Source organism: Dipodomys merriami, unplaced genomic scaffold (assembly GCF_024711535.1).
Source record: "Dipodomys merriami isolate MVZ:Mamm:240054 unplaced genomic scaffold, mDipMer1.0.p SCAF_59, whole genome shotgun sequence".
NCBI lineage: Eukaryota > Metazoa > Chordata > Mammalia > Rodentia > Heteromyidae > Dipodomys > Dipodomys merriami.
The window spans coordinates 3,815,738-3,827,896 of NW_027206168.1; the positions used below are offsets into that span (position 1 = coordinate 3,815,738).

Here is a 12,159-nt window from a genome sequence, read left to right on the forward strand (position 1 = left end):
GGTCGGACAAGGAGTGGAGCTTGTGCCAGAATTTTATTTTATTTTTTACTTTTAGCTAATTAAGATACACTGTTAGTAGGGTTTTGTGACACCCATTTATAATCCCAGTACTGGAATGCTCAGGCAGGAGGATTGTGACTTCAAGCTCAGCCTAGGTTACATTTTAAAAGGCAGACCTTGGGGCTGGGATGGTGGCTCAGTGGTAGAGTGCTTGCCTCTCGCATGCATGAGGCCCAGGGTGCAAATCCTCAGCACCACATAAGCACAAAAAGCCGAAAGTGGCACTGTGGTTCAAGTGGTAGAGCACTAGCCTTGAGCTGAACTGTTCAGGCCCAGAGTTCAAGCCCCATGACTGAAAAAAAAAAAAGACCTAATATCTAGATGTCATCAGAGGCGATTTTTTAAAGTGAAAATTAATATAAAAATTGAGTGGAATAAACTCCGAGAAAAGGAGGGGCACTGTGGGGGTGAGGGGAGAAGAAAGGGACATAGGCATGGACCACATCCTTATGTTTTTGTTTGGGGATGGCCAAGGTTGATCTGGGAAAAAGGACTCAGGTTAGAAGCAGGAGGTCTTAAGGTTTGGGTTCAGAAGTGTATACAAGCAACCAACAATGGCTGAGCAGTGACCATGGAGCTGCACAAAAGAAAAGTGGGAATTGGGGACAGACAACTGAGGATTCAGGGTAATGGGGTATTACTTTGGAGAGTTACTGATTTGGGAGATGAGAGTTACTTTGGAGAGTTACTGATTTGGGAGGTGAGAGCTAGATTAGTGATTCCTTTTGATATCAGTATGGACTGTCAGCTGATCATCTCTCTAGTGACATTATTATAGAGCATGGAATTCATTGAGTCTGTTTTTATCCTTGAGAGTCTCTAATACTAAAATTTGAGAGGTGAATATGGATGCTACATTGTGGGGATTTTTGGGGGAGGGGTCTGACATGCACACTTCAGATAATTGTCAATTTCTATCATTTTGCACCACCAGTAGAGCCAGAGTACCCAGGCTGATTTGGGAGTCAGTCTGTTGTGATGCCATAGATATTCAAGGCTGTGATTAGATTGCTGGAGAAATGAAATTCAATATGGAGCTTAAAAAATTACTTTGAACATGATAGGGAGGGAGGTGTTGGGGGTTGGGGAGGACTGAAAACGAAGTTTTATATTTGAGTCTTATAGAGACTTACTTTGAGGGGAGACTATTCCTGTGTAGGCATGGATAGTCATGAAATTTCCAGAGGACAAACAAAGTGAAGGCTGCCAAGGTAGAAGACTATAAAGTTTTGGGGTGTCTTTACTTAGGGGCGTTTTGTTACTCTGAACACACTTAGAGAAGGTAGGAGAGGGATGATAAAATGAGACTGATTTGGAGATTTACCTAACATATTTCTAATTTGGAATGTCATTTGCTGATAACACCCTTTCACCCCAAATTCTAGAAATTTCTTTAATGAACCCCAAAACAGCATGGCATTTGGAGGGAAAAAAATCTGGAAAAGGCACATTGTCTCCTCCCGGACTTCGTAATATGTGGCCTGGATAGATCTGAGACCTGAGGAGGAAAGGGTAGTTTCAGCCACTGATCCTAAAGAGAGAGAGAGAAAAAATCCCATTAGTGTGGGGGTAGGTGCAGGAAAATGGGGTGTCACTTGGCTAAGTGCACACCTCTGAGCAGGGCAATGCATTTGGAACTGTGGCTAGGAGGGGTCGTGGTGTGGTACAAAGAAGTGATTCCAGTACCCCGATCTTCTAGGACAAGGGCCCCAAACAGAAAGCAGGCAGAGAGGGACTGTATGAGTGAGCTGAGGGGGAGGGGTGCTCCACGGCAGCAAGGGGCTAGAGGCTAAGCCAGGCCAGATCTTCCCGCCTGGGTCCCGGCTCTCTCCGGCTCTCCTCCCCTCTCTCCCTCCTACCGCCCACCCCCCCAACCCAAGGAAAAAAAAAAAAACTGCCTGTGCAACAGCAATGGCAGATTCCAATCCTCCAGGCTTCCCTAAACCACCACCGAGACCAGCCAGGGGGGAGGGGAGGGGAGGATCGGGCTTTGCCTGCTTCCTTGAGACAGGGGCAATGAACTTGACCTCCTGGCCCCTAGCCCTTTGAGGAGTGCCCCCCCTGTCTGGAAGCCAGGTGTCCTGGACCCTAGCCCCCCCGAGCGGGGGGGCCTGGAGAGACCGGGAGGAGGAAGGAGGGAGTGACTTCCAAAATTGGCATCGGGACAGAGCAGGGCTGGCGGGAGACAGACGAAAGACAGAATTTTCCTGAAAAAACGGGGGTATCTAAGGACCCCAAATTTGGAGAGCTAGTTCAGGACCGTCTTCCAAACATCCTTGATTTTTTGGGGATTTTTTGGGGGTCCCGGGACCCCTCTAGATGGGGTGAGGAATGTAGTGTTGGGGGAATCTGACTGGGGCATTGCAGCTGCCTCTCCCGCCGAGTTGGAGACGGATGGGCTGGGACGGGTTTTGGGGGGGGGTGTCCCCAATTCTGACTTGGAGTGGAGGAACCCCCTCCAGAGTTCTCTTGTGGGGGTCCCCCCTCTCCAGGGCACTCCCCAGTCCCTGAGCCAGCCAAGAGGAAGGAGGCCAGCGATGCGAGTGGGGCGGCTCCTTTCTCCTGCACCCCAAATGTGAGGGATGCACCCCAAATTTTGCTCCTTTCAAAATAGGGGACCACCATCTCAGGGGAGAGTAGCTGAGGTAAGTGGGGAGGAAAGTGTCCCCTGTTTTCAGGAGAGACATGGCGGATGGGGGGAGGTTTGGAGGTGCGTGTTGGGGTGGGGTTGGGCTTTGTCAGTCTTGGAGTTGGGGGGATGACTTGAGAAGCTTTCTCTTATGCCCCTAAATTGAAGCCCTCCAGATGGAAACCAAGGCCTGACACCAGAGAGCCCCCCCAACATCCACAGTCGTTAGGATGGTGTTTGATTTCTTTTTTTACCCCCACCAAGGTTCTGCCGGGGTGGAAGCTAGGGCAGCTGTTTTTTGGGGGGCTCTGGAGGGTACAGTGAAGAGCAAGAGACCTTGGCAGGGCTTGCTGGGGACAAATAGAGCACTTCGGGAGAAATTCTGGCATCTTCAGGGGCCTAAAAAGACTGCTTACATACACCATCTTAGATCTTTTTTGATTGCTAAGAGTTTTGGGGGGTGTGTCGGAAGGGGGGCAGTAAAAGGTGCGATGGGATATAGGGGGATAACACTAGGGTTTTACAGTGTATTATTTTGATTGCAGGAGGGATTTGGCCCTTGGATTTTTGCACTCTGGGAGGTGCTTTTAAAAATTCAAGTCCTGGACAGGAGAAAAAGGCTGGGGAAGGCCTAGAGTTGGGGGATGGGAAGAGGCATGTTTGTCTCTGCTTTAAACGTGGCTCTCAGGGGTGGGCCTGCATGCCAGGGCCTAGTGGATAGACTGATGAGAGTTGCTGTGGGTCTTGGATATGGGCCTTGGGGGGTCATGGGGAATGAGAACAGCACTGGGGGCACAATACCTGGCTCCCAGGTCCAGATGCCCCTCTTTCAGGGCCCTGCTGTACCCCTTTCCCCCCTGGCCTCCATTTCCTGCCTTTGGCCTCCATCTTGTGGCAGGAGCAGGGCCCAAGGCGACTTCCGGCCCCCCTCTTCCAACCATGTTCCGGCCCCACCACCTCTGGACTGCCAACTCCCAATCCTGCAGTCCTTGGCCCTCTGTCTCTTCTAGCGTTATTCTTGGGTTCTGACCTAGGGAGGGGAGGATTTCAGACACAGGAAGCCTTGGGGCCCTGCCCTTGCTGAGGCAGTTTGTTGGTTTCCCCAACTCCCCTTTCTATTTTCTTTGCCCGTGTCCCCCACTCTAGAGCTCCCCTATGCTGAGTTTCTACAGAGGGAAGATGGTTCCAGTCTTATCAAACTGAGCTCAGAGCCAGGTCCCTCTTCCAGTTGCCTGCTCAACTCCTGTCTGGTTCCTGGTTTTCCCTAACTTCTTTGGGACCATGTTCACCTTTTCCGCCTTCCTTTATTTTCCTGCTCTTGGTGATGGAGGATTTCACAGCCCTGTGTTGTATTTTCCTCTCAATCCATCCCAGCCAGTCCTGCTCCCGCCCCAGCAGCACACTGTGGTTTGTACGGCACTGTGGCCACGTCCAAACCACACTGTGGTGTTAGAGCGAGGGTAGGGGACACTCAGCTGAGGCCTGGGCCTAGAAAGCCATTCTGGAGAAGCCGCATCTGGGGCCTCATGATAAGCTCTTGCAAGGTGGGGAAGAAGGTATGAAAAAACCTCCGTAAAGCCCCCAAGGCTGTCTCAGAAACACTGCCTTCCAGCGACATGGAAGTTCTGGCTCCAGAGAGCAAAGACTCCAGTTTTTGTTGCCCACACCCAGCTCCCCTGGCTCTAGCAGCACAGAAATATTGGCACTGGGGAAACAAGTCTGCCAATATTGGCTGTGCTGCTCCAGGCAGGGTGGTGAGAGCTACAGGAGGGGCCTGAGGCTGAAGAGAGAAGAGGGAGCAGCAACTGACAGCACTATGGTGGGAGAAATCTTTATTGTTGTCTGTATAAAAATGTCCATCTGATGGAGGTGAGGGGGGGACAGACGGTTCTTAGGAGGTACCAAGCAGATTGCTCCAGCAGCCCTCTGACCCTCTCTCCTGAAGGCTTTGCTCAAAGTTCCATGCGATCCACAGGTCCAAAGTGAACAGTGAGAGGGTCAGAGGTGGAAGGGTCAGCAGGAGAGTAGAGGAACATCAGTAGACGTCGGGAGAAGGCCAGAATCCAGCGTCAGGCTGTCTGGAACAGGAAGTAAAATGAACGGAGATGGAGCAAGACTCAAGTAGGCTTCCAAGACAATGCCCACCTCCCCAACCTGCTATTTACTAACCCAATCGCCTGCACTGAGCACCTTTCCTTCCCAAGCCCTTGCACCAATGTGGGAGGAGAAGGACTCCTACCCTGGTCAAAGTTGAGTTTCTTGGCGGGAGGAGTTTCTCCTAGCCCTTCAATATCCACCAGGTCACTGTTGGCGTCGGAGTCGTTCAGAGCACTGAGGGTCACATCTGGGAGGGGGCATAGGCTAGGCTCTAGGTCCCCAGATTTCCAAAGCTTCCTATTTTACTATCCCTCCCCCCTCTGGAAACCACCACAGGGAAAGGAACATATATCTGTCCTTTGACCCAGGCCCTATCTTCTCATTGACCTTCAGATGGGATCTTTAACCTCTACCCTAATCAGCAACTCCACAGCCCTCACCAGTCTTCTGTTTCTTCAATGCAGGACCGCTGGCATCAGGGGCACTGGAACTGCTACTGAGTGGAGGGGCAGGTGCAGGAGGTGACAGGACACCAGACGCCACCTTTTTGGGACCTTTTTTGGGTGACTCCGCTGGAAGAGGGATGCCAGAGTCCTCATATACTTTTCGTTTCACAGTGGCCTTTATCTGAGCCCTGAAGAGAAGAGGCAGCAGGTTAGTGAAGGCATCACCAGAGAGAGGCTGAAGGAAGAGGATATGGGAAAGGGGTAATGGGTTATTCTGAAGGAATTTTAGGAGCTCCTTCATAAGAATCCAGGCCAGGGCTCCAGCCCACTGGCAGGGCTCTCATTTTACCTGAAGCTTTTCACTTATGTAAAGCCAATAGGATGAAAGAGTGGAGTCCCTGAACTAACTAGCTAGAAAGGACCACTTCCTAATTCTTTTCTGGGAGAGATGTATGAATGTGTAGGGCTACCAGGTAAGGTTGAGACTTAGATCCTGATCAACTAGTTCAGAATCACAATATCCCTAGAAACATGAGTGCATATAATTACCAAAAAAGTCCCACTATTAAATATAATAATCGAATATATTGGGCACCCTTAAAATTATATTCTCAGACAATCCTTGTTACTACAGCATTTTCTGAACTTCTGAAATATGGTGACAATTCTTACATTTTCACCCCCCAATCTTCAAGGGAATGCTAATAAAACTAGCAACAAAATAAGAAAGATGTGCAATCACAAGGGAGCTCTAAGGAAGATGGGTGATAGGTACAGAGGAAGCAAGTTGCCCCACCCCCCTTGCTCTGCAAGCCACCCTCCCTCACACTGTTCGTTCCTTGATGACACAGCTGATGTGATTAAGATCGTCCCCAAATCGCTTCACAGCAGCCCTCAGCATCTCTATCTCCGTGTCCGTCCACTTGGCACTGTCGGAAGGGGGAGGAGGATAGCAAAAAACGGGAGGAGGACGGTGTGGAGCTAGCCCATGGACTTAGCATCCCACAGCCAAGCAGCCCCCTCCCACCGATCTGAGGATTTCCCCAGGGGGGTCTCCGGAGGCTTCCAACTACATGAAATTGTATCCATTTGTCACTTTTGAACTTGTCTCTCAAAACGTGCAAGAGCTGTGACAGCCCACGGAAACCAATTCAACGCATAGGGGCTTTACAAACAATCCCTCAACAGTCTGCAGCAGAGGGAGTCCCCATGCGGGGGCCAGAGTAACGGTCGGTAAACTGTCGATTCGCAACAGGGGGAATAACAGAAATCTGGGTCGTGGACCAGTCTGTGTCTTCACCTGCCATTCATCCACTCATCCGAGAATCGTTTATTAACACCTACTCGGTGCTGTGTCAGGCACAAAGAGCAACTAACCCTTGTCCCTGCGCTAGATAGGGGCCGTGTCTGTGACTGAGTCCCAGCGTCCGCTCTCGGCGTCCACGTCCCAGCCCGAGCTCACGTACCCCGCTGGGGAAGAGTCGGCCACAGGGTGCAACTGCATCGTCAGCTCCCCGAGCTTCGTGAACGCGGCGCCGGCCGCCGAGAAGATCTCTCCGACCTGGGGGCGGGGCGGCGCGTTACAGGGGGCCGGCGACGCCGCGAACCGGCCGGCCCTGAGCCCCTAGCCCCACCCCAGGCTCGGGCCCGCCCGTCCCCCACTCATCGCGGAAGACACCAGAGCCAGGCAGGGGGCCCACCCCCCCGTGGCCACCAGGGAGCGCTGTCCGGGAGGGAGGTCGAACCTTTGTGGACGCTGACGTCATGGCCCCGCGCACCTCCTAACGGAGACGCTCCGCCGCCGCCACCACGCGAGCCAGGACCGCGGAGAGCCGGTCGACCCGGCCGCTCCGGCCCCCGCGCAGGAAGTCCCGCCCTCCCCGCAGCTGATTGGCCCGCAGCTGGTCTCTCCCCGCCCCACCAACCGCCGTCACTTAGACGACCACGGCGCTCCGGGGCAGAAGCGGTGTAGGACTCCGCCTCACTTCCGGCCGGCTTCACTTCGCTTCCGTCCCTGAGAAGGGACTCCCCATCTTAAAGGCCGAGCCTAGGCCCGTCCCCCTCACTAAAGCACAGACACGAGGTTTGAGGGAGCGGTCGCTGTTTATTGTGGCTCGAGACTAGGAGAAGGGAGCAAGCGGACCTCTTAGTTGGGGCGAGACGCCGGAGATTAGAGAACCAGGGATCCCACCTCTCGACAGGGAAGCCAGGTTCCGCGGAGGACGCCGGTGGGGTGGGGTGGACCAGGTGAGGCGTGGGAGTCTTTAAATAGAGGAGGCCGGAGGGGGGGAGACGGGAGCGTGATCTAGCGCACCATGTATTCTTTGCGCTTATTGAGTCGAACTTGGCAGAGAGAGAAGCCTCCGAGGAGGAGGTAGAGGCCCGCGGCGATGAAGCAGTTGTAGCTGACTTGCTCGTAAAGGTTGTATATGCTCTGTGGGCCATTCCTGAGGATGGCAAGCGGCAAACATTAAGAACGTCTAACGGGGTATTTACTATGCCCGAAGCACCATCCTAAGCACTTTTACTTGTATTTGTCTTGGTTTTTCTTTTTGTGTGCTCGTACAGGGGCTGGACCGAGGGCCTGGGCACTCTCAGCTTTATTGCTCAAGGCTGGCGCTCTACCACTTGAGCCACAGCTCCACTTCTAGCTGATCAATTGGACATAAAAGTTTCACGGAGGGCTGGGAAGGTGGCTCAGTGGCAGAGCGCTTGCCTTGCATGCTCGAGGCCCTGGGTTCGATTCCTCAGCACCACATAAGAAAAAAGCCGGAAGTGGCGCTGTGGCTCAAGTGGTAGAACGCTAGCCTTGAGCTGAAGAGCTGAGGGACAGTGCCCAGGTCCAGAGTTCAGGCCCCACGACGGGACCCCCCAGAAAAACGAAAAAGTTTCACGGACTTTTCTACTTAGGCTGGCTTGGAATATAGACTATCACATCTCAGCCTCCTGAGCAGCTAGGATTACGGTGTTGAGCCACCGGCACCTGGCTCACTTTTGTTGGTTAATCAGAAATAAGAGTCTCACGTGCTTTCCTGACTAGCCTGGCTCTCAACTTTGATCCTCGGACAGGACATCAGCCTCCTGCATACCTCAGATTACAGGCGAGAGCCACGGGCGCCAGGCTTTTTTTTTTTTTTTTTTGGACAGGATCCTGCTATGTTACAGGCTGGCTTCAGATTCCTGATTCTACTGCTTCTGCCTCCCCAGTGCTGGGATTACAGGCATTCACCACACCTGGTTTATCTTTTAAATATTATTTTTGGTGTTGGCCCTGGGGTTTGGGTTCAGGGTCTGAGCATTGTCCCTAAGGTTTTTTTGCTTAAGGCTAGCACTCTACCTTTTGAGCCACAGTTCCATGTCTGGCTTTTTGGAAATTAACTAGAGATAAGCCTCTCAGGCTCTTTCCTGCCTGGCTGGCTTTGAGCCTTGATCCTCAGGTCTCACTCTCCTGAGTAGAAGGATTACAGGTGTGAGCCACTAGCATCTGGCCTCTTAAATTTTATTTACAAATACGTGGGATGCATTCTGCTACAGTACTCATTTTGCAAAAGTAAAATTCTTAGAGGACACAAGTATGGCTGCTGAAGCCTGATTTCAACACATGCAGTAAACTACATTCCATTTCACTCCTCCCTTTTTTCTTCTTTTTGGTGCTGGGGACTGAACCTAGAACTTCACATATTCAGCATCCCTAGCCCACTCTCAACTACTTTCTAAAGCAAGCATCTCTTCTCTTCCAGTTCCTTAACCTCACTCAGGACCCAAGCATTCATTCTTCCTCCAGCAGTTTCTCACCCATTATTTGAATAGTAGGCCTTGTCAAGCCCCCACTTGCACCCAGTCTCACATCCCATAGCCAGATCACTTACTCAAAATCTTTCTCCGTGAATGGGACATCCTCAATTAAGACAGCAGAATGGACATTGAAAAATATTCCGAGCATTATCTGGGGGGGCGGAGAGGGGAGAGAAAAAAGGAATAGATAGGTAGTCAAGCTCAGGCATCTGCCTCTGGTCATGTCCTAAATCCCTCCCCTTTTCAATGTTGCCCCAACACCAGCATCCAGGATTAACCTGAAAAAACTAGAAGCAGGAGTGGTTGTGGCTGGATTTGGACTTGGCCACCTGAAGCAGGGTGTGAGGTGGAAACAAATGGCTGGGATAAGGGTGGGAATAAGTGAACAACTTGTCATTTCCAAGAACCTGCATTATCCTCCCCCCCCCCAACCACGTCATTATCATGGGACCAAGCCAAAGAAGTGAGGGAGAACTCACTTCATATTTTTGCAAGTGATGGCAGGTAGAAACAAGACCCAGCTACCCTTTCCCCTTTCCCCCAAGACTGTAATTTCAATTGAACTCAAGCCTATCTCAGGATCCTAGCTTTTCTCTTACCTTGAGAGGTCGGCAAATTTACCAGCCCTGGCTCCCATTCCAGGCTCCAAGCCTTTACATCCACTCGCTACAATTCCCCATTTTTCGACTATTTATCTCCTCTTATTTCCAGTTACCTCCCCAACCATCCCCTTAGCCTGCTGAGGGCGTTCTAAGGCCCGGGTCTCCTGGTATTTCAGCCCTCCAAGCCCGGAGCCCCTCGGGCCCTCTCGGATCCTTGCAGGGCAATCCCCTCACCAACATGATCACTCCCCAGGCGCTGAGGACGATGCCGCAGGCGGCCAGTTTTGGCCCACAGCACAGGAGCGACGCCATGAGGGAGTCGGGGGGTCTCCCGAGCGTGAAGGGGAAGGCGGAAGCCGTGAGCGATCCCGGACGCGCGAGGGCCGGGAGGGGGATTTGGGAAGTGGAGCCGGCCGAGGGCGGCGGAGGGGGCGTGGTCACGGCCCAAACCACCTTCTCCGGGGCGGCAGGGGAGTCGTGGTCGCCTTGGGGCGGGTCTCCTAGGGTTTTGGCGGTAGTGTTACAAACCTAGCTATTTCACCGTAAAAGTCATTTCTGGACCCACATAGCGGGAGCCTGAATTTCAGAGGGGAGAGCCTCCGGATTCTTGGTCCATCCCCCAGGTTGGAATGGTAGGTGCCAGCAGGTCACGTGACCAGATTTGGGAGGTCACCTGACGAGTAGTGAGCCGTTTCCCCCCCCCCCCCCCCCAGCCTCCAGAGAAGTCTCGACTCGGGTCGGCTTCCTGGTGAACTGGGTCATGATCTGTTAGGGTGAGAGGCGTGGGATCTTGTAATTTTCCCTGGTATTCCTTTGATGGGGAACTGGTAAGTGAGACGGGGAGGTTTGTTCCGAGAGGCCGCGCGCCTGTGGCGTTTCCATTCACGATTCCCTCTTTGACACTGTAAAAGGAGGTGGTAGCACCCTTCGGAAGCCGTTAGGACGCTTGGAAGTGGCGGAGAGTTCTTCAGGCTTCAGATATTTCACGTAACTAAGCGTATTTGAAATACTTTATAGTTCAGGAAAAATAGTAGGCTAGGGGAAACCCGGGGAAAGCAGACTAAATGAGCAGGTAATGAAGGCGAGAAAGGATAAGCTTACAAAAATGTCACTTCCCTGTTAACCTCCCTGTAAACTGTCAGGTCCTTCGAGTAAAATAGATGAAAAAAAATATGAACAAGCCATAAAAATACAAAAAAAGTTTCTTGCTTTTTTTTTTTTTTTTGGTCAGTCGTGGGGCCTGAACTCTGGGCCTGGGTGCTGTCCCTCAGCTCTTCAGCTCAAGGCCAGCGCTCTACCACTTGAGCCACAGCGCCACTTCCGGTTTTCTGGAGGTTTATTGGAGATCAGAGTCTCACGGACTTTCCTGCCCGGGCTGGCTTTGAACCGCGATCCTCAGATTTTAGCCTCCTCAGTAGCTAGGATTACAGGCGTGAGCCACCAGCACCCGGCTCTAAAAAAAAAAAGTTTGTAAATCCGGGTGCTGGTGGCTTACAAAAAAAGTTTGTAAAGCCGGGTGCTGGTGGCTCACGCCTGTAATCCTAGCTACTGAGGAGGCTAAAATCTGAGGATTGCGGTTCAAAGCCAGCCTGGACAGGAAAGCCTGTGGGACTCTTATCTCCAACAAACCACCAGAAAACCTGCAAGTGGCTCTGTGGCTCTAGTGGTAGAGTGCTAGCTTTGAGCTGAAGAGTTGAGGGACAGCACCCAGGCCCAAAGTTCAAGCCCGATGACTGACCAAAAAAAAAAAGTTTGTAGGGTCGCTAGTGAGAAATGGAGATAGTTGAAGAAAAACAGTTTCTTTTTAAATGCTAGTGTTTGAACCTAGGGCCTCAGGTGAGAAACACAATCTTCCACTGAGTTTGTACCTATCCTAGTAAGGACAATGACCACATCATAATTAAGAGAGATCATTTAGTTCTTTTTTCTTTTTTTTGGTCTGGTCATGGGCCTGAATTCTGGGCCTGGGCACTGTCCTTCAGCTCTTCAGCTCAAGGCTAGCGCTCTACCACTTGAGCCACAGCGCCACTTCCACCTTTTTTTTCCCCTCCTTATGTGGTGCTGAGGAATTGAACTCAGGGCCTCATGCATGCAAGGAAAGTGCTCTACAACTGAGCCACCTTCCCAGCCCCATCATTTAGCTCTTGAGGACCAACCCCAACCAAAGATTGTCATGGACTAATGTAATATTTTCCCATTTATTTTGTGCACATCGTGTGTATGTATGTATGTATGTATGTATATATGTATGTATATATCTGTGTGCCTTGGTGCTTTGAACTCATGGCCTGGGCATTGTCCCTGAGCTTTTTTCCCCCCCTCAAGTCTAGTGCTCTATCTCTTGAGCATAGCTCCAGTTTCAGCTTTTTGATAGTTAACTGAAGATAGAAGTTTCATGGGCTTTCCTGACTAACCTTGCTCTGAACTGCAGTTCTCAGATCTCAGCCTCTTGACTAGCTAGGGTTACAGGTGTGAGCTACTTGTGCCCAGCTGCATATTTTTTTAAAGGGTTGTGAAAGAGAACTTGGAA

General features: G+C 51.5%; 3 protein-coding genes across 12 annotated transcripts in view; 1 reads left to right on the forward strand and 2 right to left on the reverse strand.

Annotated features, from left to right (window-relative positions):
- Positions 1–4,504: 4,504 nt before the first annotated feature.
- On the reverse strand, positions 4,505–7,105 carry Bacc1 (BPTF associated chromatin complex component 1). 4 transcript variants are annotated; one of them, XM_070001604.1, is made up of 6 exons: positions 6,978–7,105; positions 6,699–6,793; positions 6,060–6,161; positions 5,227–5,420; positions 4,929–5,033; positions 4,505–4,763 (listed from the first exon to the last, which is right to left on the reverse strand). In XM_070001604.1, the coding sequence occupies exons 1-6, from the start codon at positions 6,996–6,998 to the stop codon at positions 4,759–4,761; spliced, it is 522 nt and encodes a 173-aa protein (XP_069857705.1). In that variant the 5' UTR covers positions 6,999–7,105; the 3' UTR covers positions 4,505–4,758. The 4 variants fall into 4 exon arrangements, with proteins under 4 accessions (XP_069857705.1, XP_069857704.1, XP_069857706.1 ...); XM_070001603.1 differs by having other exon boundaries at positions 4,505–4,767; XM_070001605.1 differs by lacking the exon at positions 6,060–6,161 and having other exon boundaries at positions 4,505–4,767; positions 6,978–7,098.
- A 211-nt stretch (positions 7,106–7,316) lies between these two features.
- Rnasek (ribonuclease K) lies at positions 7,317–10,045 on the reverse strand. Its single transcript, XM_070001607.1, has 3 exons — positions 9,864–10,045; positions 9,102–9,178; positions 7,317–7,679 (listed from the first exon to the last, which is right to left on the reverse strand). The coding sequence occupies exons 1-3, from the start codon at positions 9,939–9,941 to the stop codon at positions 7,538–7,540; spliced, it is 297 nt and encodes a 98-aa protein (XP_069857708.1). The 5' UTR covers positions 9,942–10,045; the 3' UTR covers positions 7,317–7,537.
- Positions 10,046–10,348: 303 nt separating this feature from the next.
- Positions 10,349–12,159, forward strand: part of LOC138813279 (immunoglobulin-binding protein 1-like) — a 62,639-nt gene continuing 60,828 nt past the window's right edge. For all 7 annotated transcript variants that reach the window (XR_011367740.1, XR_011367741.1, XR_011367742.1 and 4 more), the window contains exon 1: positions 10,349–10,456. The gene's annotated coding sequence lies outside the window, so the exon portion shown is untranslated. The remainder of the gene's footprint in view (positions 10,457–12,159) is intronic.